Below are 25,715 nucleotides of genomic sequence, written 5' to 3'. Positions count from 1 at the left end.
TTTCTCCCATAATACTCTCTCTTCCCTTTTGGACTGGTTAGGGCTGATCTCAGCAGTGTCAGTAATTATTATTCTGATGACTTGCCCCTGAAAGGCATTCGCTTGTACCTGTGGGGACACAGAATCCATTTGCCTGGCGCCGGGGAGTCGGAGGCACAGGCTGGCGCCAGTGAAGAGAAGGGAAAGATGATTAATATGTCTTATAGATTCACTGTCTCTTCACTTGTCCTAGACCTGCCAGTAATTCCACTCCCCTGTGGTTCCACCTTGATCACAGATAATGGAGGCAGATTGAAAGTTTGAAGACACAAGCCTTTCTCTCCTCCTGAACTGACATTACTCACCCAGGCTAAATGAGCTGTACAACCACCGGCACCTGCCTATGGGAAGGCATCTCAGTGCACTTAGCAGTAATGCTGCAATAAAGCAGCAACTGTACTCTAATTAACCAGGTTTCTTTTCTTTCCTTTTTTTCTTTCTTCCATTTTTTTTTTTTTAACTGCACATCAGGCTGCTATTAGCAAAGCTATGATATTGCAATGGAAACAGTAACATAAGTGTTCCTTCACCTCTGCAATTTATTATAACATACCTTTTCCTTTTTATTTCTTTACAGAAATAGTATAATACAAGGTTATTTTGTACCAGCAAGGTAGCTGTAGCATTCTAAGAAGTGAAATTATGAATGTCAATGAAAAAATAACTCTGTAAAGAAAATCTGTTAAAAATATCCTTACAAAGGTGTATCTTTTTAAAGATAAACCCCTGTTATTTACTCATTTCTTAAGCTAACCTGGACTTTGTAGTACAAATGTCAAAGTATAATCTCACAAGACGGTCTTTGCAAAACAACTTCTAACAGAAGTGTGTATATGTTTCTTGGTAAGAAAATCAGCTTTATTTTAGAGATAATACAGCAACAGCAGAAAATGGTAGTTACTTTCTAGGGTTTTTTTTTTTTTAGGTGATGTGATAGCGTACAGTAAATTACCATATGCATGTATATATGCCCAGTTTGCATCTTTTAGATAAATGCCTTAGTCTGAATCAGATTGTTAGAGATAAAATGGCCTTTTTTCTTTCCAAAACCAGACTGAACAGAACATATAAAAAGGTTTTGCACTGGGAAAAGACATTGTCTTAGTCTCCAGAGAGATAAGTCATAACAAGAACCTCTGAACATAAGCTTTTTTTTGTGTCCATGAAGTATTTTGCTCTGTAGTTCTCTGTGTCTGAGGGACTGAGCGTTTTACAAAAGATAGCTGGTATTTTAAAAAGTCTTTGATTTTTTTGGGAGAAAGCCTGACAATCCTTAATGGACACAGTAATTTTTATATACCTTTGGCTTGTTTTGATTTTGAAGGTTTGTAAAAGCAAATCTGTATTGTCTAGGTAGTGCATAACTGTTTTTAAATCAAGTTAAGCAGTATGTTCTATGTAATTGCACTTCTAACATAGATACTCTAAGAATCTGTATGTAGTGAAACGTATTCTGGTTAAAGTAACAGATCTATATCTTCTAAATACTAAAGAAGACTAGGTCTAGCTAGAGAGCTAAATTCCAGAACTTGGCAGACAGCCCACTTCCATGTAAGAAAAGTGATACCATTTTTAAATATCTAGGGTATTATTATGAGTAAGGAAGAGAAGAGGAATAAACAAACAGAGTAGTCCAATATATTTTCAGATGCAGTACAACCAGGAGTATAAATCTTAAGAGTCAAGTTTCTTTAGCAGAATAACTATTAGATACTGTATAAAATAGGAATTGTTTACATGCTACAAGGTTATTGAGAGTAATTTTGTCAGCAGCAGAGAATGCTAAATCTATTAATAAAAAAAAAAAAAGAAATTCTCTGTCATTGTTCAACTCATGTTGCCACTGGGGAGATATCAGTTTGGGGGTGACCTTTGAACTTCCAATTCCTGGTCCTGCTAGATGGCTTCTTGAAAGGATTAGCTAATGCAGCACCAGAGGCAACCATATTAACAAGGAGACAGAATTGGGGTTATTGTGAGAAAAAACATGGCCCATTCAAATGGAAATTCTGGGCTCAGAAGTTGTAAAGGTCACCAAGCTGGTTATGGGTAAAGGTTGATTTATCATAGCAAATAATGGAGGAAAGTTGTAATGATTTTACAGGGGAAAAATCCTACTTGTATTAAAAAAAAAAAAAAAAAGTGTAGCATATTAGAATTTCATTATTAGTCTATGTCCTCTTAAGAACTTCATAGTCATGATCTGTAAAGAATTGTGAGACAGGTATAAGATAACTTTCACTGGTCTCCTAGGATCAAGGACTCTATGTCCTAAAGATTCACACAAGAGTCTTCAGTAAATTACAGAACCTGTAAAAAAGGCTGTTATCTTTTTAAAAACAAAACAAAAGAAAGTACCTGCTCCTTTTAAAATCAAGATTTTTTTTTTTTTGTTACAGAAACAGTTCCTTGACAAACTTGCAGTTTTAAATATAATAGGTGAGAGAATATATCTGGTTTAAGTTATCTTAAAAGATGGAAGTGTTATCATTTAAAAAGAGATGTAGAAGACATGAAAAGATGAAGTTACTTTCAAAATGTCATAAAGCAGCACATGAGTAGAGCTCAAGACTGAAACCAGGTCTTCTAAAGTCCAGTCTATTATTGCAGCTGTGGGAGTGCCTTGTCTTTTCAGCAAGATCAGTTGTGTGAAAGGCATGTTCAGAAATGCAGTCACTGATTTGCAAGAGTCACCCTGCAAATACTTGTGGGCTATGAAGAAACAACCTGTACTTTGCTTGTCACGTTGGGTATAGAGCCTTGTGTGAAGACGTTTTCTTTTTGGTATGGGTGCCATCTGCATGGGGTGGGATGTAGGCTAATGAGCTATTTTAACTGAAAGAAGATCATTCCATGATTAGCTATTTCAGTTGCCAAAAAAAGCAAGGACATTTCTCAACTTTGGAGCAACGGAAAAGTGTCATTTTTCTATTTAACCACACCTACAGATTCGTGGAAAAGAGAATAAAATAATATACACATTTGAGTCTGAAAAAAATAGTTTAGTTTATTATTGACTGTATTTTCCCAACAATCAAATATTATTTTGGCATTTTTAATTGGTTCTGCATTGCTGAGCAAAAAGAACTGATGATCATGGTTGTAACTGGAAGCACCTATCTAGCAAAGGATCATAAACCCTAGAACATATGTAGAAAATTAGTCTTCATAACTGCATACTAGTTAAAAACCCCTTATCAGTGGTCAAAAAAATCTGCAGGATGGAACAATATACTATACAGTACATCTAATTTACTTCTTACAGAGTTGGGGGAACAGACTTCCGTTTCCTCGTTGGATCTGTATAGAGTACACATGTAAAAAAGAGAAAAGCCAGATACGTTTTCAGAATCTACATAAATTTTCACAGTATAGTTTGGCATTTTATTACCGATACATTTAGAGAAAGCATAGTATGTCATTTTTTGTGCTGGCAACTATAAACTCTTACTTCTGGGCATAATGCTTATTGCCATGAGCAGTCTCTCTGATTTACTATGGCATGCAGTTCTTTTAGATCAGTACTGCTAATGATAGCAAGCATTACACCTGCTGGTAAATGTTTTCAGATTTGGCATTTTTAATGATGCTGGATATTGGAAGACTAGATGTTAAGTTTAAATGTATAATTTTGTACACAGTGCCACCTGGAGAATTTGGGAATAAGGTTTTGAATATTGGATTATTTTTGCTGTGGTTTTGCTACATATTTATTCAAGCTATGTGGGACTGTTAATGAGCTTTCCTGAAGGCTGCTGTGTTTTGGTAGTTACCGTTTGGTATGTTAACATTTTGCTCATTGTCTCGTCTAGAAGATGGATCTTCACGAGGACTTGGGTGAGAATCCTGCCTGATTCTAGTTCTTGAAACCCAAGTCTAGAAGTGAAGTTCTCAAAGTCCCTTCAGAGCTGCTGTCTAGCTTTGCAAGTTTGCAGATATTTGTGGTCTATAACATCCTATATTTTGACTTCTGAATTTCCTGGATGCTTAAAGATCTAGGACTGGATGTGTCCGTACATGCTTCAGTCATGATAATGTCAGTAGCCAAGTCCTATGCAGTGGGTCCTGACAAGATCTGTAAATTGGGCATTCTTCAGCCTGTTGTGACACCTGATCTGATGGGTGTGATCAGAGCACAGAGGACTTCCTAGGTTTTGCAGAAAACAAGTATTTGTAAGGTAGTTGGAGGAGAACCTTACCAAGGTCTCCCTGTGCAGGTGATCTCCACTGGGCTGCTGAGTCCTTTCTCACCCAACAAATCTCCTAATCGCTTCATGTAAAATGGAACCATGTATATAAGAACAGAGGCTTTTCCTGTCTAAGCTGAGCTAACAGCTGACTGGTTAGTCCCTCCCCTGAAGGGAGACTTCTTAGGCAGAAGTGAAAATCATAACAGGTCTCCTTCAAGCTGGGTGAGTCACCTAACTACTAACATAACTACTAACGTAATGTGTAACAAGTGGCATTGCCACTGCCTCCAGTGTCTGTATGTTGGAAGAAAGGAATAGTCTCCAAGTCTCTGCCTGGAGTGGGAAGTCTCTATTCCCATTCAACTGTGCAGGGCTGTGAATCCTCCAAGGCAAGAGACAACTCCTTGCAACACCAAAGTTTACTGTGCTCATAGTTAAAACACGGTCAAGCGTTGGAAAAAGCTGCCTAAAGAGGTTGTGCAGTCTCTGTCCCTGGAGTTTTTCAAGACCTGGCCGGATAAAGCTCTGAACAATCTGGTCTGATCTCATAGCTGACCCCGATTTGAGCAGGAAGTTGGATTTGATGACTTCTTGAGGTTCCTTACAACCTGAATTATCCTATGATCCTGTGACTGTAAAGGAACAGAGCAGATGAAATTGCCTGTCCTTGGCATTTTCTGCTGCCTCGCATTCAGAGATGCCTAACCTTTTGTATGTGTTGGACAGGGAGCAGATGCACTTTATTTAGATTTGAGAATTTTTTGTAGATTTAGCTCTAAACTAGCAGCCAATGTTCTAAGGAAGAATCTCCCATACAAAAACGCTTTGATCTTTCAGCTATACAAAGTACAATGGAAGATAAACAAAGTAATGGTAACCTTTCCTGCTTCATTGTAACTCTGGGTAGATTTATGGAAGCCTTAAAGAAAATCTGTCCCTGCATTGAGCAAACGTAGGCCTAGATTTTAGGGAAGACTTGTTCAGTTTATGGTTTACATCAAGGTCATAAGAAATTTTTAAGCTATGTATATTTTCATCATGAATTATTATGGTTTTGAACAAGTGCTGTTTTGAGAGTTTGACTTTATACAAATGCTTTGTAGTGGTGAGAGTCTCAGGTTAAAATCTCTAATTTTGGAAGGCTATTATGGTGAACATAAAATCACAGTAAGCAAATACAAAGCAGTATGAAAAATTAATGGTTTTAGTATTTTTCAACCTTTTTTTCTTAATTCAAAAGACAATTTTCAAAGGTTCTGCAGGAGTTTTACTCTCACACTGTAAACAAGATACTCAAACAGAGAATTTTCATATTCTTAGCATGTATCATCTTGATATTCAACTTCGTCCAAAGAACTTATCATTCTTCAAGAGCACTCTACAATTGAGCAAAGTTGGTGAAGCTTTTATAATACAGTACTATCATCATATTGTCCTATTTTTTAAATATAGTGGAAATCAAAGAGCTAGTAGGTAAACTGGTGTTTAGAAACCATGAAACTTAATCAGTATAATGCACACCTTCAATTGACGATGATAAAATGCACCAAAAGCCATTCTCATGCCTTAGTGGAGGAAGTTGGGGCAATTTCTTTGGTCTTTAGGTTTCCAGTACAATAGGATTCCATGACTACGAATCAGAGAAAGAAAATCAAAGTAGGTTTCAAAATAAACATATGGGAACTAAATTACCCCTTTCTTTGTAAATTTGCATGTCTAGCAGAAATGTCATGAGCTGGTATGAAGATTTTGAAATCGCTTTTTTTTTTTAATGTTTGCTATCCTAAGAAAAAAAGGTTTCATTCACCTATAAACAGGTTTTCCAAGCTGTAGCAAGAGCCATCTCTTAGACAGAGAGACTTGTCAGGATTTTCTCCAGCCCTCCTATCCCTATCTGGCTGCCTACCCACAGAGTAACTGGACTGATAAGTGTGCTGCTTGGGTAAAAGGACTGGGCTGTTACGCCAGAAGTGAGCTTCCTTCACCTTCCAGTGTTGCCAACTTCTATCATGCCAACATAATTACCCTTGAAAGAACGTTCTGCTAATATCTATAGGATCCTCTCACAAAGTGGTTTGTTCTGTTCATTTCTGTGATGTGAGGCAAGAAGAGGAACACAGAGTAGTCAGAAATTAGCATTCCCTCTTTCTCATCATGCAATTGGATTACGGGGGCAAGGTAGAATTTACCTGCATCTGTAATCATTGTGTGGTTCTAGGACTTATTTGTTTCTGTCCATGACTTTTTTATGCAGAAGGGGAACATATGGTCCTAACTCTCTCACTTGTTCGGAGAAGAATGGCAAAGCAGAAAATCTAAACTGCTTCAAGTCAAAGCCTTTCATAAATTAAGGCTTTTATATTCTACTTCTCCTCTGACTGGCATAGCGTTTTCCTTCTGTATGTTGTTTTGGTGTGTTTAGTGGCTACATGTGAGAGCGGTGACATTTATATGAAGGGAATCTATTAAATTCTTTATAATGAATAGCATGTAACTGTAAAACATATACAGTTTTCTCATTTTGCCCTCCTCTGGGAGACTACGACAACATTTTGGCAAGTAGGAGTAAACAGCTTTGTGTTGGCATGCAGTAAATTAAACTGAGTAATTAAAATCAATAGCAAAACACTAGCTAGGCAGAAAGGTCATATAACACAACAGAAAACTGTTGGGTAGCATATTGCAGGAAATCAAAATAAATTTCTGAACTTTTCATTATTCTTTACATGCCTGAAACTGGTCTTAAAAGGCTTGTAAGATACAGCAAGGTATTGATAGAAGCAGCATCATTCTCTGAGATGGAATAAAAATATTTAAATGCTAATATGTAAGTATTTGCAGGGTACAAGGCTGCCAGACACAGTGGAAAATAGAAAAGAGGTCTTTAATTTTACTACTATTATATAAACTTCGGTTTGTTTAGGTTGGCTTAATATATTACTTAGTGATGCCTGCGCGTACTGACGTCGGGTATGCCAATCACCGGTCTCTGTCAGTACAAGTGTCAATTATAAGCTTTATGTTAATGTTTCCCTGGTCGTCTGGCTAGCCAGTAATGTTCTGCCTTCAAGGGGGAAAAAAACTGCATGGATGATTTTGCGAGGTGTTTCAAGTATTCCTCTTGCAGCTCAGGAGAGGGAAGTGAGAGCCAAAATCTTCAGATCCAAACCAGCACTAGTCCCAAAGTGAACAAAGACTGAGGAATGTGCCCTAACAATTTAGGGGATATGCCATGTTTTAAGGTACACATAAGGTCTTTACTCTGATTGTGAGGGTCAAGTAAATAAATAACATTTCTGATTTTAGGATGCTGTTCTAAATCATTTCACTTCTCTTATGGCCATGGCTTCCAAAAGGAAGTCCGTGGTAGGTTTTTGCTTTTTTTGCTGATGCAATGTGTTACGGTCGTGGGAGGAAATCATGAGACACGACTCTGGGAAAAGCGGAGATGTAAGACGAGTCATTTAGAAGTGTTTGCTTGGGAGAGACTGAAAAGGAATCACAGGCATAGCTAACCTGTAACAAGTGTGCTCAGTCATGAAATGGATATGGGTTAAAGGTAATATATTTTATAAAAAATGAACTGGTTGAGTTGGGAAAAGCAGAAAGCTTTAGGGCCCATGAGCTTTTCTGTCTGGACTTGTTTGCTTTTACCAGTTCAATCTGTTGTTCTAATAGGCAATGTTACTCTGCCTTTGTTATCTCTCTTGAATTTGCCGGCTCCATTAGCTCTCTCTCAGGCAACTGTCAGAGAGAAGAGATCTGGTTGTGTCATTTTTCAGGAAGTATGAAATGTTGCATTTATAAGCCTTTCCTTAGGTCTTCATTTTTTGATTTGCCGCATTTCTCCCACACAGTTTTGAAGAGCTTACTCTGATTGTGCAAATCCTGGAACACTGTGTGGTTACAACAGCTTTCAGCTCATCAGTGGTTTTTGTGGGGTAAATGGTGAGTTATAGTGCATTTACCTGACAAATCAGAGCCTTCAGCCAGTCAGGCAGTGGACAGATAGTTGTGAAACAGCAGCACTGTGTTATTGTTGGTGGGTGCTATTCCTGCGTATTCCTGAGGTCATTTAATTTCCCTTCCAATGTTCGTAATTTCAATTTAAAACAATACCTTTTGGTTTTTTATGCATCCATTTATATTGTCTGTTTTGAATTTAATCCTAGTAATTTTAAAATAGTAACAGTGATAGCCAGTACAAAAACTGCCTATCTGCGAGACAGCCCTGTCTTGTCATTTGCCATACTGTATTCTAATAAATGAGTGCTAGAAACTGGTTGAGAGCAGCAACTGTGCAAACTGATCTGTCATTTAAAGTTGTGTTCAGATTTGGTTTGCTTGAGTTATGAGAATGGCTTGGTCTTTTACCCCATTCCCTTGAGAACATGTGTCCACATCCTACAGTCAGCACGGGACAAACACAAAACAGGCACTCTCATCTCCTGATGGGAGACTCCAGTGGTCTGGACAGCAGGAATATTGCAGGTTCACATTATCTGCATTAACATTACTGTGTATGGAACATGTATTATATCTGCTGTAAATGGTTTAACTTGCCAGGCCCTCATGGTTAATGAACCATGTTTCTGAGGCAGGGATTCAGAAAGGAATATGACCATGATCACATCCAGTTGAAAATGCTATAAGACATAACATTTATCATATTTTTTCCTGTTCTAATGCAGGTAAATATCTTTAAAGAGCTTTTGTTTTGTTTATCTTTTCATTTTTAGAGGTTTGGGGCTTAAAATAATACATATATATGTTTTTATATATATAAATAGTGTATGAAAATACATAGAAATAATTTTTGTTCTTCTGTTTTCATATGTTTTAATGTAGAATGTGGGCTTCCTTTTTTTAAAGCTAGCTGTTAACTTTTAAGACCTTTCAGTATATATTTTTCCCCATGCTTAAATTTTTATAGTCATTCATGGAATAGGAAATGGCATCTACCTTCCTGTCTGTTAATGCTTAAACCTAATTTATGAATCCTATTTAAAACTGTGGTTCATGTTCAGCAGGACTGTGCATCTGCTTAAAGCTAAGCTATGTACAACTGTAGGCAAAATGAGATTGATGCGAAGTCTACAAACATTTCAAACCATTTTTTAACAGTATGCTAAGTAATAGCTTGATGTAATTCTTTTAATTAAGTGCATGTGTATGTGTATCAAATTTTCCCTGTTATTACAGAGAAAATACCTTACCTTTTATCTTACCTTCAGTATTACATGGCTAAATTTCCTAAAATGCTAGCCATAATAGCTAGCGCACACGTGTATATGTATATATAACACCTTAGTACGTTCTTGTCCCATGTAAAGACCAGAAGGACAATGTTTGGTACGTGGTATATCCTGAAAAAGCAACAGATATGAAATTGTGATTCCTGCTTGAAAGCCTTTAAATATTTAAGGTTATTACAACCTACATTTTCACCATTTGTGTGTTTAACTTGATAGCTGTATAAATTACATGTCAAGTACTCTTAGAAACATTTCCTGCAAGTGTATTGACAAATGTCCTGTCATTCTCCTGGAAATACACAGTATATGGAGCATTTTAAAGACAATTTGCTTATAAAACTTTTTGTATCCCATATGTTGCTTTCTCTTATTTGCACCTGCCTTTTTATTTATCTGAGCATAAATATTACTGCTTCTTGACACTATTTGCAAGATTTTTAGATGCTTTGTTTCAATATCTCAGCTTTATTGCAGTATAGACTCTTATTTTTAACATGAGTGCTAGTCCTACAAAGCCTTACTTGTCTAAAATGGAAGTTGGTACTTGGGCCAAACTTTCAGAGATGTGAAACAGATGAGTTCCTGGGACTCATGTAAAATAATCCTCTGGAAACCTTAACTCAAATAAAAGTAAAATGCCATGATAGTCCTACTGGCTTCTCTGTAGGTTAATGTTTTGCATGCAGAGTGGTCTAACATGCTGATGGCAATAGCAGTGTAAAAGCCTGAAACAAACTGAGGAGCATTACTGCTACCTACTAATATTTCATTTGCAAAACAGAAGGACAAAGCTGATAGAATTGATAGTATTTTGTTTTACATAGAGTTTGCACTGAAGCCTTTTATGCATGACTTGATATTTAACTTACATTTTAGTGTTGTTAGTTCTTATCAGCGTAGGAAATATTGAGAAACACAGAAGGCTGTCCCAACTTCTTGGGATCTTTTCTGTATTTCCTTTTCTTAATCTTATCATCAGAGACTTTGACCTAAGGGTTTTGTCTGCCCACTTTTTCCTCATCTGAAGTCTTATGGCATCACACTTATTTCACAGTATTAGGAATATGTGATTATGGGCCTGGGCTAGCAACTAGTGAAGCATCTGCTTAGATAATCTCATTGATTAGGCTCTGGAAATCCAAACATTTGAACAGTGATTTTAAGAGTAGCCTCTCTGCAGCCTTACAGTGTGTGCCTAGAAATCACTGAAGGCATAGTTTTTGTAGGCACATATATATCACTTGGAGCTCAAACTACCTGCTATAAATCTCCATACCTCTTCCCAGATTTTGCTGAAGATTTGGCTCAGAGAATCTTTGAGAGGCGAAGAGGAGGGAGGGTCTCCTTTTGTTTAAGCTGATTACATTTCCTGACAGCACAGAAAAAATACTTTTGTTGGCAACACATAAAGTTCTGCACTGCATTAGTGATCACTGACTTGCATATTGTGAGTCACGTTGCATTTACAGTTCATACCATACTCTCACAGTGTATCAGCCTCCTTGCTGACCTGTGAGCAGTGTGTACATTCTCTCACTATGTTTTATAACAGTCTAAAGCGGAAGGAAAGTGTCTAGAACTCTGTCATTACCTTTAGCAGCAAGAGAATGTGAAGAGTCTTTCAAGGCTAAATAAAACTTTGTGTAATTTAACAAAATGTATCCTACGTTTCCCTTCCCCTCACCATCATGTCTAGTTATATTGCAGAAGAGGGTAAAGGAGGTAATGCTCTTGTAGTCTAAACAAACTCAGCATGGTGAAATGGGAGAGTACTTTAAAATATGCATAAGGATTGCAGTTGCTCCATTTTGTGACACTGTTCAGGTAGAGAAAAAAACCCAAGCCACAGACTTTTCCTAAAATGAATATTTTTTTAAAGGGCTATCAAGAAAAATGATGCTGGAACTATTATTGTGAAAAATTGGAGTGGCCTGGTTGATATCACGCATACAGTTTGGAAAAACAAGATTAGTGCAACACATACCATTTTTCATTTTCTCCTGTCTTCAACAGCACCAACCATTGCAGCATCTCATTTTTTTTAACTTTGTGTTTAGGATGAGAAATCCCATGTGTGTACAATTGCTTCTGGCTGCCTGGTCCCTCTGCTCCTAGCTTTTTCCCTCTGCTTGCATGTTTCCATGTGTACTGTAAATAAGAAGCGACCGAGAGGGCAGGATACTTAGTCTCTTCTTAGATCAATACTACTCTGTGGGCCAGCAACTAGGAATGTTTGAAACGAAAGAAGGAGGGAATTGTGTTTTATTTCCCCTGTAGACTGAGGCCAACACCTTTGCATTGGGTTCATCTCTATTACCTGGGGAAGAAAGCCTGCATAGGTTATTTCTGAACCAGTATCAGCTGGCAAGAAGACCACTGTGAAAAAGATAGCAAAGAATTTAAGTAACAAGAAAATCTTTGAATTCCCCCCCCCCCATTAAAATAAGAATTCTAATGCGTAGGTGGCCATCTACGTATTTTCTTTTTGGAGCTGGACACAGTGGGGAGAGGGATCGAGATCAGCATGTGTCAGAGTTGGGGGGCCAGGGTGTATGCAAAGCCAGTAGCTCTTGGTCTGTGAGCCAGAGTATTGAAGTCCTGTTGCACAAGTGCATTCTCTTTCATCTTTCAAAAGAAGGGCTTGCCACATTTGTCGTTCCCCTTTTAGCTAAGAAAACTGAGACTTTTCCTTTCAGGCTTCTCTTTTTTTTCCTCTCTCTGTGTTTAACATGATAGCTATGAGTGCTGTCTCTGAAAGGGACAAATGAAGGACACAAAAGGCAGGTCTGCACAGCACAATGCAAGTTTAGCCCTGGAAATGCAGTATTGCTATTGCTAACACCTGGCCACGTGCTGGTATTGGGAATAAATGGGAGACCTACAGACTCTCCCTGTAGCAGGAGAAATGCGAACATGCTTGGAAGCAGTTACTCTGCAACACTCTCAAGCATAAGGGGATGTCATAAAGTTGTTTTTTAACAGAGAAAGGGGGAAGGAGGCAATATGAAGGAACTCACGGAGGAGAACGGAGAATAAAACTTGTGTATGTGCAAGATGTGTAGCCTGGGGAAAAAATAAAAAGTTTGCAATGCTGAATTTAAATTATTTGCCCTCACATTGTCGCATCTTGTACAAGTTTTAAAATTATGTGCTTTCATGCAAAGACATCAGGTGGTTCTATGTCATAAATCAGTCTTTATAGCAAACAAGGTTTTGGAGGTACCTATCTTAGACCTGCTCTTTTCTGGGAATAAAGATGAGGCACTATCAGAGATTGAGAAGATGGGGCAAATTGATTAATTAAAAAGCAGTAAATCATCAGCCCCACATGATTTATGTATAAAAGAATTCTGGAGAAGCTTAGGAATGAATTAGCTGAACTGCTAACAAAGATGTGCACTCTCATTAAAACCTAGTTCTGTTCCAGAGGGTTGGCAAGTATCTGGGGTTTATCCTATATTTAGACCAGTAAGCATTACATCTGCACATTGCAAATGGTCGAAATAGGAATTTAAAAGGGAATAATAAAACACCTGGAAGATCGTGATGTGAAAGACTTTAATGAGAACAGTTTCAGCAAAGAAAAATCATGTCTCACTACATTGCTTAGAAGTCTGTGAATGTGCCCATAAAAGGAACTAGGAATGACCATACTGGATCAGACCAAAAGTCCCTCTAGCCCTGTGCCGTGCCTCTGACAATGCCTGGTCACAGCCACGTGGGAAAGAGAGGAGCATAAAAAGGATAACATAATGCTTTTTCCCATTGATTGACAGCAGCAAGGGCAAGGTTTGAATTTAGGGGGGTCATTGCAAACATGCTGACATCATCCCTTTCCCAGAAACCAGTCCTGAGCTTACTGGTGCTCTGAGAGAGAATTCTCCCCCCTCACGAAAGGGAATTAGATGGTAGAATAAACCATTTTTTCATAAAAAGGACTAAAGAGAAGCCTGACAAGCTCAGAGTAACAATAACCAATTCCCGAGGTACGATTGTAACAGTAGTCTTTTCGTCTAGCAAGGCCACTAGGTTGCTTTCACCTACTTTCATTCACAGTTTGAGATTAGCAAGTCTTGCTGGGTAGCAAAGCCAAACTGAGGCTATGCTAACCCGACGCGATCCATTTTTGTTAGCTGCTCTTCACTTTTCCAGCCATATGTTTCCCTCTAGCCACGCATAGTGCTTCTGCTAGCCATGACTCAAGGTGCTCTGCAGCCTGTGGTGCTCTCACCCACCGTTCCCATTAGCTCCCACCCCTCTGCCAACAAGTTTTGTTGTTTCAGCCCTTGGAAGAGTAAGCACAGTGCTGAGAACCAGGCGCAGGCTCTCAGTTCATAGGAGAGGCTTAAGCAGCTTCTGGTACTCACACATCTTGCAAAAGGCTTTAACTCAAGTCTCTTTTTTTTCTTTTCTTTTCTTTTTTTTTGTATTTTGGTGCTAAATGCTCCTCCTGGATTGACTCACTTGGACAGAGTTTGTTGACCTAGACTTCCCTACGTTTTCTCCATGTAATGAAGTAACTCCCTTTGTAACAGAAATGTCCTTCAAAAATATAATTGCACTACGTGCCAAATGTGTTTCTGGCTTGCCCACCAGTCCTTTCTGTTTATCTCCCTTTGATGCCATTGGATGCCAAGGTGCACTTTCCCCTTGGGAATTCCTGGGAATGTTTCCTCACCTTTAGGTTTCAGCTACCAGGCTTATGAGGCAAGCTGCCTGACATATAATGTATTTTGACTTTTTAAAAGGTTGTGACAAAGTCTGTCACAAGACACTGCTACAAAGGCTAAGTAGTCACATATGGTGACAGGGCAAGTATCATCATAGATCAAAAACCGACAAGGAAACAAAAAGGCAGAGGGCTCAGTGGTCAGTTTTCATCACGGTAAAAGGCTAGCAGCTGCGTTTCTTAAAGTTAACCTATCAGCTCCTATGCTAAATATAATTATGATCTAGGGAGAGAGGTGAAGGATTAGGTGGCAACACCTACAAATAATGTAATTGTTTAAGTAATTTAAGCCTGTAGCACACTGTTAGAAACTTCTGAGTGTTCCAAACAAGTTACTCGGATAAAGAAGGTTCAGTCCTCATAAATGAGAAGTTAATATGTGGAGAAAACCACACAAAAATATTATCCTCTAACTGAAGGGAAAAAAACTGAACATTGCTGTTGGCAGTTCCATAACAGAAGCCATCTGAGATGCTGTTACAGTAGAAAAAGTGAACAAGGTGCTAGAAGGCGTAAGAAATGGGACATTAAAAATGAATTACTGAGCTCAGTCTTCATTGCGTGGAGACAGACGATAGGATAAAGCATAATATTATGGATAAGTTTGCCCAGCTAACAAAGTCTGATCCATGATGACAATTTCCTGGTTTCTTTTGTTTTTATCCTGCTCATACATCATTTACTATCAGAGATGCTCTGATCTTTATCAGGAATAATATAAGTTGGGAAGGCTAAGGCTTCCAGGGGGTTTCAGATCTCACCAAGGACAGCTCAGTATCAACCAAGCTACAACTGGTAAAAATCTATTTTATATCCATTCTCCTTCCTCTGGTAGTTAGTTAAAATTCACATCAAAATGACGTAAATGAACAATCTCAACTTTGTATTTAGACTGTGAAATCATCAACATTTTAAACATGGATTTCAGAATTCAGATGTTACTGAAATACTTCCTCAAGTTGGGGCTCTTATGAGACTGATAAATTATTCTTGCATAGAGGAGAAGTCACCTGAGACTAACCTAAATGAAGTTAACATAGATTTTAAAAATTATTCTTGCAGAAGAACAGGGAGTGGTGGGAATAGATGAACAGATGGGAAAGGGAGAAGAGGAGAGTGCAGAAAAGGCTAATTAGGTAATTGAGGCTAAGAGGCTATTAGAGCTGACCCAGTGGTCTACTGGTAGTGCAGTTCAGGGACCTGAATTTGGGATTGAGGTTGGTCCCTCATTCCCAGGCCAACATGTGCTCTAAACATTGCAAGGACTGAGTTTTATAGCCTGTATGATCCTGTAAGTATGTGTTTTCCAGTCAACATAATCTGGAGGGATTGTATGTCAGATTATAGTGGAGACAGGAAAGAATAATGGAGTAAAATGCTGAATTTGGATGTGAAGACATTAAAATACTATGTTAATGGGTAAATTGTTTAATGAAAGTCTTTGGAATTCCTTTGATCTGGCTGTTGGAGAAAAATCTGATTGAAATAAACATATTTTAAAGAGATTCTGAATAGGAATAGACTATTTCTCACTAAGCAACCTTTTCTAAAATTTGTCCAGTACACAATTCTCTCAAGCATGGGTTTTTTTTTTCACAGATAGTAGATAAGGGAAAGGCCTAAAAGGTCGTTTATTCTAAGTCATTCTATTACCTTGTTTCTGGCCAATTTGAAGCTGGTATGCTTCTGGTGTGCCAGTCTTGTTTCGTTCTTGCAGTCTCCTAACCCTTCTTTCTTTCTGATCCGGGCAGTGATATCTTTTCTTCTGTTTTGTATACGCTTATTTTCTCCCTGATGTCAGTATATTCAAATTGTCTTCTGAAGTTGTCAGTAGACTTGTTCTTTTATGGCTAGAGAGTCTGGTATAGGTCAAAGCCAGGACAAGCATTGCTATGTGGTTTTCAGATTTGTATGCTGAGGTGGAGTGTTTCTTGTCCTCACCTTTTTCTAGTACAACATTATTCATGCTGACTTAATTCTTTTAAATCTCTCCACTTCTTTAGCAGCATTTGTGGCTACTCTTTCTCAATCGCTCCTAAAACCCCTTGTGTTTCTTTTCTGCATGTTTCAAACTTTGGAACTGCAGCGGTGCAGCATTCTGAGATGATATTTTCTCTCTCTTTCCTTACCTTACCCAGTGCTTCTTATAACAATTTCTCATTTGCCAATTTAAGTATTTTTAAAAAAAAATTTTTTTTTGACCTCGTGCTTGTTTTTTTCCCCAGTAGCTGCATTTCAGGACAGAAATGCTGGCTCCTGCATCCTTCTCTTGCATTCATGATGTCTTTAGAGAATCACAATGCATGTATGGCTAACTTTACTGTTTTCTTTTCTTGTTGTAATATTTTTGTGGAAAGTCAGCTTTCCTCCCTCTCTTCTTTCCTTTCCAAGCACTGCATAGAGATATTGCTAGTGAAGCAATACATGGCTGGAACACGTGTGGTCAGTAGGCAAATCATATTTTGACAGCAGAAAAAATCAGCACCATTCATTATCCCTGCAGTTTAAAAGAGAGTTTCTGTAGAATAATTGCAGTATTGGAACTGCTGCTTCAGAGGAAAGTCACTGCAGTATGACCTTTAGCAACTGGACAGAATAAACAAAAGATGGAGGAAGGAGTATAGCTTTGGTTATAATGGTAGGCAGGAGGAAGAAAAGATAAATCTGCTGCTTGTCCACTGGACACCCCACTTGTACCTGCTGCTGGCAAAAGATTTTGGATTTCGCTACCAGCTGACAGCTCCCCTAAGACATATTAAAGTGTTTTGTCAAGAGAGGGTACTGTGCCAAATGTGGACCTTTGTGAACACGTTTTACATTTAGGGGAGATAGGTGAATGAGTGATGGATGATACTGAAGGGAACCTCCTCCCACAAACCCATACTGAGGTTTGGACAGCCTGAAACAATACTTCTCTTCATTTGGGGGATGCAGTGTTGCCCTGTCTGATATGAAGCTGCTTTAAAAGTAATTCCGTCATTTTAAAAATTATTTCTTGCCATCCCATAATTTAGCAGCCCTCTCCTTCATAACATTATGCTTATTCCGGTGAATTGAAGGATGCTGATTTCATTTTTGCCAGCAGAACCTAGGAAGAGGTTTTCAGCATTGCTTTCTATCTCATAATCACGATCTGCTAGTAGGGACCATTCAATAGTGCTTCACTGTGCTTCCCACATGGTACACCCTTTCCTCAGCATTTCTTGTCACTTTTAGGAATAATGACTTCCACTGGTTGCCTCTGGTTTTAGGTGGCATGGTGTCATTATGTTTTTGTTATTGGTATTATCGTAGGACCTAGAAGATTGGCCTGTGGGCAAGGACCAAATTTCTGTAAGGCATTCTGCAAACACAGGACAAAGGACATTTCCTACTGCTATTTTCTATTTATTGTTTCTCCTCACCACTAAATTTTCCTTGTCAGAACACTTCACTATGTTGAAGATTCAGTTTTGTTAAAAACCTTTTTTAGCAAGTTCCCCCTGAATGTATCCAAGCACATATGAAATGTGGGGAATTATTCTTATAACAATTGCTCGTGCAAATTGGTTTCTAGGTTTTGGCTTTCAAGTTCTAAAACAATAGTAATGTACTTTCAGGATATTTTTGCTATCTTAGTATCAGCTGATGGGTCTGATTCGTCTGATGTGCAGGTCTCATAAAACAAAAGTATGCCAGGTTAGACTAGCACTGATGCAGGTACCCAGTACTGATGAAGTTTTACCATGTTTATTACAAACATTTAAAATGCAGAAATTCTCAAAAAAAATTAAATGTGCCTTCTCATTGCTTAATTATCTAATTAGGTTTTAGAGAAAAAAATAGTAAAAACTCAGTGTTTTCCTTCTTGAAGTTGTAAAGAATGCAGACAGTTTACAAGCAATCTTTGTACAGTTCACTGTTATTTGAATTCCCTAGTAGTCTTTACAGAGATTCCTTAATTATTTCAATTAACATTAACCCTTGAAAGCTGTACGCTTAATGTGTAGATTTCTTGATTTTTTTGAAAGCCATTAAATTACACAGTATTTTGATTTTTATAGTTAAGAAGAAGAAACCAGGTATTGGTAGAGGTGGAAAACCGTAAGGTGCCTAGTAGACTGCTAAAAATTATAAAAATATTTGGACAACATTCTAATACATATTAGCAAGAATAAAAGCAGGACTTATTTTGCAGTGTCTGAAACTGAGTTAGCTGTGCCAAAACCCATTCAGTTATCCATAAAAAATATTTAACACCATCTGACATATTCACTGTCACTCCATGCTCTGTGAATCAAATATAAAATTATGTGCAAGAAAAAAACCCTACAAACTCATTTTGTCACAAGTAAGCTAAGAATTTTGAAGATGGTCAGCTCTACTTGTCAACAAGAATAAGCAAGAAGAAAAATAACGGCTTAGACTAACAGAGAAACAAGTCAGTAAGGCCTTCAATTTGAAAGGGCTGCCTCCCAGAAGAGGAGTTTGCAGTGCATGATTAACATCCTTATATTTTCTCCAGAGCTGGTTGGATTTCTTGCAGTTAATAAATAGGGACATCCAGCTCTAAGAATAAAATTTGAACACTCAGAAGTAGCAGCTAGATCTAGTATTTTGGGTAGCGTCAATAAATACCGGAAGGTTGTTTTCTAAAGTTGAATTGGAATTGGGTTTTGAGCTTCAAATGTGTTTAAAATTTAGCCGTAATTTCCTCTGAGATTGTGACTCAGGCACACCCCTTCGAATTATATACGCAAGCTCAGAAATTTGTAAAATTTTTAAGTTGTATCCCCACATCTGCAAATTGATGGCAATTGAAAATGATCACCACAGTGTGTCACCACAGCTAATGCTACATTGCAATCAGATTCACTTGAGCATTTCTCTACAAGTCAGTCAGATCACTTAATTTTTCTTTTGGCTATTGATCTTTTACAGCACCTGCAGCTTTTTGTTTTTCCTCCAAAGATCATCATTTTACTTTGAAGTCTACTGACTGTGATATGTCTAACCCAATCCTGTAGAGGCAAGGAACTGAATAATTACTTCACGAGTGCCATATTAAAAGCGGTCCAAAGACTGTTTAGGCTGCTCATTAAAGTCATTGGGAATTTGGCTGGGCAAGAGCTCCCTGCTTTGGTCATGCAACAGGGGGGGAAAATCGCTCCAAAGATTGTTATTTTCTAATTATTTGTGTTTCGGTACCACAAAAGGATTTGATTAGCACCCTTATGTGTTTAAAACTTGAAGAACAGATGCCACACAGCAGCACCCCCACCACCCCCCAGTGTTTGTTCCCCAAAGTCTTGATTAAGTCCCAATTTTCAAAGGGAAATAAGGTAGCAGAGAAAAAAAAAAGGCAGAACAGATAATAAAGTTTGCCTTTAAGATCAAAATTATTAGAGTTGAAATAAAAATTACATTCCAAATAGAAGTATAGTTAGGATAAAATTCTCAAAGCCCAGTTATATCCCTCACTGCCTGTTGTAGTAGCAGAGAGTAATACCCTGGGACCTCTGAAGTTATCAGGTTTTTGAGACTGAATGAGGCCTCTAATTTTTTTTTTTTTTTGTAAACTTATAAATTTGGCTGCTTATTGAATGCTACTGAAACAGGGTAAATGTCCTGACTCCAGACTGCAACGTAGCAAACATATAGGAACAGACAAGCACACGTACATTCATACTTGGAGTAGCAAACCTGCTGGGTTGGGTGTGCTACCTTGTCAGATAGGAGAAGACGCTCAAATCCACTGGCTCAAGCCTTTGACTGGCACTGAACTATGAGAGTCAAAAGAGAGAGAAGATCTTTGTTTCTGTACTTCCTTCTTCCTTTGACAGAAAGAATTTTGCATTTATCTTTAAGACTAGGCAGTCTGAATTTGTTTCAAAATGATGTAAAATATCAAGCTTCGTTTCTGCAAATACATTTCTAAAATCAGACTGGAAATCAGTCGCTTGCATGTTATTCTCTGTGGCTGTACTTAGAATTGGGGTGGTTCTCCTTTAAATAACCATTCAGAAGTGCTGAAATCCAGGCAGTTGTGTATCAATTAGCAGGGTGCATTTCTTAGTGTGAGCTGCCTGGAAATGCAAAATGACAAATCTGAGCATTAAGCTTTCTACCATCATTTTGCTTTCCTACCTCTAACTGCAAATCAGCTTCATTGTGACTTACAGTGTAAGAAGTTGGTGCATTTCTGCAGATCCATGATAAGATATTTTTCTCTAGTAAGAAATGCAGTTAGACTCTGCATTCTGAATCTGTCCCTGCCAGGCCCTAGATGCATTAGTATTCCACTGGCAGCTGCCTGTAGGTAGGAATATTGTTTTTGTCCATAACCAGAGGGAACAATCAGACTAAGCCGTTCCCCGGCTATAAACCAGCCAAAGTAATTGGGTTTAATTTTAATTTTTGTAATAGCTTTAAATTAATAGGAGCAGCTGCTGCCACAGTGTGTGGGTGTCCTTTTCCAGAAGGCATAGAACAAAAAAGGGAAAGAGTAAACAATAGTGCGTCTAGGACACAAAGGTTAATTCAAGAACTGAGCAATGTCTTTTCGTTATCAAAAACTCAGTTGGTGATATCTAGCACTGTGTCTCTTTTCTTTCTTTTTCTTTCCCTTTTTTCTTTTTTTTCTTTAATTCCCCGATAAGATCTCAATCTGATTAGACTCCTGTGTGTAAAGATGTGTTGTTGGTATCTAAACACTAACTCTCTTTCTCTATATGACTCACAAATAGATTAGTAGTGACAAAGTGCTAGGAGAGATAAAAATAGATTAGCAGTGACAGGAGTACTATTATAATTATTTTTGGAAGATATGGTTTGAATTAAGAGTTTGGGCACTTTCTGCCCTGAGAGGGTGAATTTAAACCTAGGAACTGAGGATGGTTTCTGCTGTTGTGGCAGACACCAGATAGTGAAATGTCAATACCAGATGTCCTAGACATCAAGATTAGCCATAATAGCCAAATGCAGCCATAAAGTGATGTGTCAAAGTGGATAATAAAACAGATGCTTAGCTTCTATAATGAAGGGGAAAGGGAATGAAATATCAAAAGTGCCTTTAATACATTAACAAAGTTGTCTTCAACTTGCTTAAAAGTAGAAAGTTATTGAACCAAGGAGAACTATGTGTCATTTAAACATTAACTCTCAGCAGATGAATTTCAATTAGCATTAGCCTTTCTAAAATCCTGAATTTCCTCCTATTGGTCTCATTTTACATGAAATTTTTATAGCATAGAGTGAGGCTTGTCCTCTATTATTTCTCCCATGCTAATTTGGAAACAAATAAAGTTCAACAACTCAGCAACATACTGTTTAAACTTGCATTACGGTTAGAGGACTGGGAGCTAGAATACATTTACCCACTGCCATATCATCTGCTTGATTTGAGATCAAATGAGGGATGTCCTATAGCACTCCAGAGTAAGGGTGAATGATAGAAATATGTTAAGATACTGGAGAAACCTATTAGGTTAGGGTACTGCGTGCAGACTGCTGGTGGCATTTTCCCCCTACTGATACTTTAAAAAAAAAAAAAAAGAAAAGAATTGTTTTTCTATCCTTCATATTTGTGGCTTAAAAATAATTTTCAGATCTTAGTGATAAGCAAGTGTCTTATTTAACCAAAAATGCTGAAGTAAATTCTTGAAGCCTTGAATTCAAGAACCAGGGCAATAAAAGGGGCAAATAAATTCATATTTCAAGTCTAATTAACTGCATTACTGGCTCTTTATTGTACTTTTTCAAGAACATCTCAATTCCTTTCTGTTTCTCATTGTAGAACCTAAGTCTTGCTGATCAGACTTCTTAATTGCTGCTAATTGGCAAACACGTACTTCTGCATAATGAGAGGGTTTTGTCCTCTATCTCATATTAGCAATGAAAGGCCAAAACTGATGCTCTGCAGTAGACCAGCTTCTCGGAACTATTACAAAGAGGCACATTACTGCTGCTATGTCTGTAAATCTTATTGTGTTTTTCCCTCACCATGATCCTAGTTTAGCTGAGATCTGCTCCAATCATTAGACGAGACCTGTTTATAATGTCGTGTAATTGAATCAGTTAGAGTCTGCAGGACCATAGTGTTTTGTTGCCAAACATGACTGGCAAGTTAGTTACATCAAATTACAAGTGCGTGGCACGACTAGAGAATCTCCTGTCTAAATAAAGCTAGAAAATCCTTCTACAAAATGAAGAAAGAGTACAAACAGAAATATTGAACATCTCGAGTCCATAGAACAAGTTTTTGACCCACCTCTGAAATATTACTCATTTCTATTGAGAAATAACAGAATAATTGAAGTTGGGTGAAAGATGGCAGGCAGACATTTGTTATTCCTCAAACAGATTCCAGCTTGATAACAATGACATAAATGTCTCTATTATAATTATTTACCATCATGTATATTCATTTTTATCTTGTCAGATAAGCCAGAACTCTCGAGGAGGGCAGCAATCCAATTTGGAACAGGACCAAATACCCTTTTCTCCTTTGCTTTCTAATTTAGGACCAGGTCATTTTCTATACCTGAAGTTTTTTGTTTGGGTTTTTGGGTTTGTTTTTTTTTTCACCTGAGGAATTTATCTTTTCCTCCATTCATCGGCTAGGTGTCGATATATCCCCTGACTATTAAGGATAATAAAAATATAAAGATGTCCTGAATTTCAGTAACAGTTCTGTCAATGTTGCCTTGTACTGACATTCCTTCATTAATTATGCCACATCTCTGTGCTGGTGAATTAGACCTATATCAAAGGATGTAGCCACGCTCCAGCCAGAGGTTTGGCTGAAGCCTGTGTAGCGGTATGCGATTGCACCAGCTTGATAGCGAAGCAGAGGACAGCTTAACTGCCTGTGCATCCTCCTCGCTTCACGGGAGTTGGTTTCTCCAGTTGTGTGATGCTCTCCCCCACGGTGGTGACTCTGCCAGCTTGGGCACCTGGAGAGAGCGCCCTGTCCCTGTGGTGACTGGCACACCAGCACAGTAGCTGTGCCAGGCACGGGCCCCTGGCATGGAGGCTGGCTGCAGGAGTGCTCTGAAACGCAGGCTCCGGGATCTGCTCGCCACCTCCTGAGCTGCTCAAGCTGTTACGCTTCATTTGCTCTAGAAATTTGAATCTCACCATAGCCCTTTTGTCCAGATTTCTGATGTCAATGTATATATATGTCAATGTCTATATATGTTGTTTTTGTTTTTTAGGCAAAGAATACCCTCTAAAAATGTATATTACTATCGCTGCCCAGACCACAGGAAGAACTATGTCATGTCATTTGCTTTTTGCTTCGACCGAGAGGATGACACTTATCAATTTGCTTACTGCTACCCCTACACCTATACTCGCCTTCAGCACTATCTTGACAACCTACAAAGGAGGAACATGGACTACTTTTGCAGAGAATTGCTAGGACTCAGTGTGGTAAGTAATAGGTATGCTTGCCATCTAGCAGGCTTCGTTATGAATGTCTACCCTTAAATGCTTATAGAGTATAATTCATCATCCCTGCTAAAGTACACACATGCACATATTTGTTTTACTGCTATCAATGACACATGAGGTAGTGTACCTGCGTGGTGAAATATAGACAAATGCTAATTTAATTTCACATAAAATACTTCCTTTGCAATATACAAGACAATGCTAAATTCCCATGTAGGATCAATTCACCTCTAAAGACATTAAAAGATGAAACTGAAACAGCTTTATTGAAGAAATGTGATTTTTAGAGTAGTCTGTCCATTTCTTCTGGAAGAGCTTTTCTGTTCAGAAGGAAATACATGTCTTTGGAAATAGAATATAGCTTTTCTTGGTAAAGTAACGCAAAACAGACAGAAACTACCTATTTTATTTACCCGTAAAAATGCCTGTTTTGGTGATTTGAAATTAAAAGGGGTTCAGTGGTCTCAGTATAGATCCTAGTGGCCGCATGAAAATGAAATGTGATCGGTCTTCTGGTGCAGGAAGGAGGGTTAATGGTAAGGCTGAACTTCTGCTCACTTTGCTGTAACGCTTCTCTGAAATTTTTGCCTGTCCTGAGGATTTGGAAAGCATGACTCAGCCACTCCCATATCAACTCAGAAATCATCAGATTAAAAAATAATAGCTGAAATCTTGTTTGGTGTGGTTTTTTTTGGTTTTGGGTTTGTTTTTTTTTTCACTTTTGCATTCTCAGACTTTATAGTGCACTTGTCCCACATTCTTAATCTTTTCTCTGAGATTTGGTCTAAACTTGCAGTGGGTGTGTTGGAAAAAGAAAGCTGAGATTCCTGTGAAGGCTGCTGATCCCAGCAGCTGGGACTTTGCAAAGAATCCCAGCATATATTGTGAAAATCAGAATGAAATTTTATGTATAGCCTGCACTGGAATAAATAAAAGACTGCCAGCCTTAGAGCAGGCCATTGAGATCCCTATGGTGGCATAAAACTTGGAGGAAAAAATTAACTTATGGAGAAGTGTGAAAACAGAATTAACAAAAGAAAGTGTTTTTTAACCCTTTTGTCAGTTAAGTACAGTTCTTGTTCTAAAGATGACTATTATATATCCCTGAACTGGCATTAATTATTAATAATTCCAATTAGGGGGACAAACAATTATAAGGGAAAAAATATTATTAAAAAAATAGAAAAGTAAAATCTTCCAAGGGTGGGAGGAAAGAGCACTATCATCTTAATGCATGTAGGGTTTTAATTATTAATCTTAGAGGACAGAGCTGTCATTAATTCTATAATGAAACTGAATTTGTTTCCTTTCACTCTGAAAATAGTGTATAAACAGTCACATTTGCATATTCATCAAAACCCTGATCTGCCTGATTAAAACACTGAGATAGAAGGATTTGTCTTTTATCTGCATTTTGACAGACAGAGCTATACTCTTAAATCTTGTTAACATTGTGTTACCAGTAGTTGCTAAATATTATTTTTCATATTTCAGCAAACTAAACAAACAGATGCCATTCAAAATGTGGCAGGAAATGTGCTGTGTATAAGTCCTGATTTTATATCTATATGTACACACACAGTATGTTTTGCAGAAATTGAGATGGTAACATTTTGCAGCTCACCATGCTGATCTGTATAAAAAGCTTCTGAATCAGGCTCATGCTGTAATCTTTGTAAGTAACATTACAATCTCAGAGCATTTTTGGCTTTTCTCCACACACAACTGTCCTAGAACAGCTTGGTAATTTAATGTCTTTGCTGAGCTTGAATAGACAATTTCCATAAGTTCTCTGCGAGTTAAATATTTTAACATAGAGCTTTGTTGCTATCATACATCTTTAAATGGTGAAAAACAGGATCCTTCAGTCTTCACTGCACAGTGCTTCATCAAAGCAGAAGCTGGCTGTACTTTAGAGAATTGCGTGCCATATAGGATAGATTTAGAGCTAAGAAAGTGAGCTCTGTCCCTGCTCTGGCCTCTTATGTAAGATAAGAGGAATCAGATTGGCATAAAGAGGCCCTTAAAAGCTCTATTCCTGGCGAAGAGACGATACCCCTGGTAGCACAT

General features: G+C 38.0%; 1 protein-coding gene across 6 annotated transcripts in view; it reads left to right on the top strand.

Annotated features, from left to right (window-relative positions):
• LOC128147873 (BEN domain-containing protein 5) overlaps window positions 1-25,715 on the top strand; it is a 980,343-nt gene that overhangs the window by 374,872 nt on the left and 579,756 nt on the right. For all 6 annotated transcript variants that reach the window (XM_052801053.1, XM_052801052.1, XM_052801049.1 and 3 more), the window contains exon 5: window positions 23,408-23,624. In XM_052801053.1, coding sequence (XP_052657013.1) covers window positions 23,408-23,624 — 217 coding nt within the window. The remainder of the gene's footprint in view (window positions 1-23,407; window positions 23,625-25,715) is intronic.

Source organism: Harpia harpyja, chromosome 11, assembly GCF_026419915.1.
Source record: "Harpia harpyja isolate bHarHar1 chromosome 11, bHarHar1 primary haplotype, whole genome shotgun sequence".
Taxonomy (NCBI): Eukaryota; Metazoa; Chordata; class Aves; order Accipitriformes; family Accipitridae; genus Harpia; species Harpia harpyja.
The sequence above is the reverse complement of the archived record's forward strand: the minus strand, read 5'-3'. Positions and strand labels throughout refer to the sequence as shown.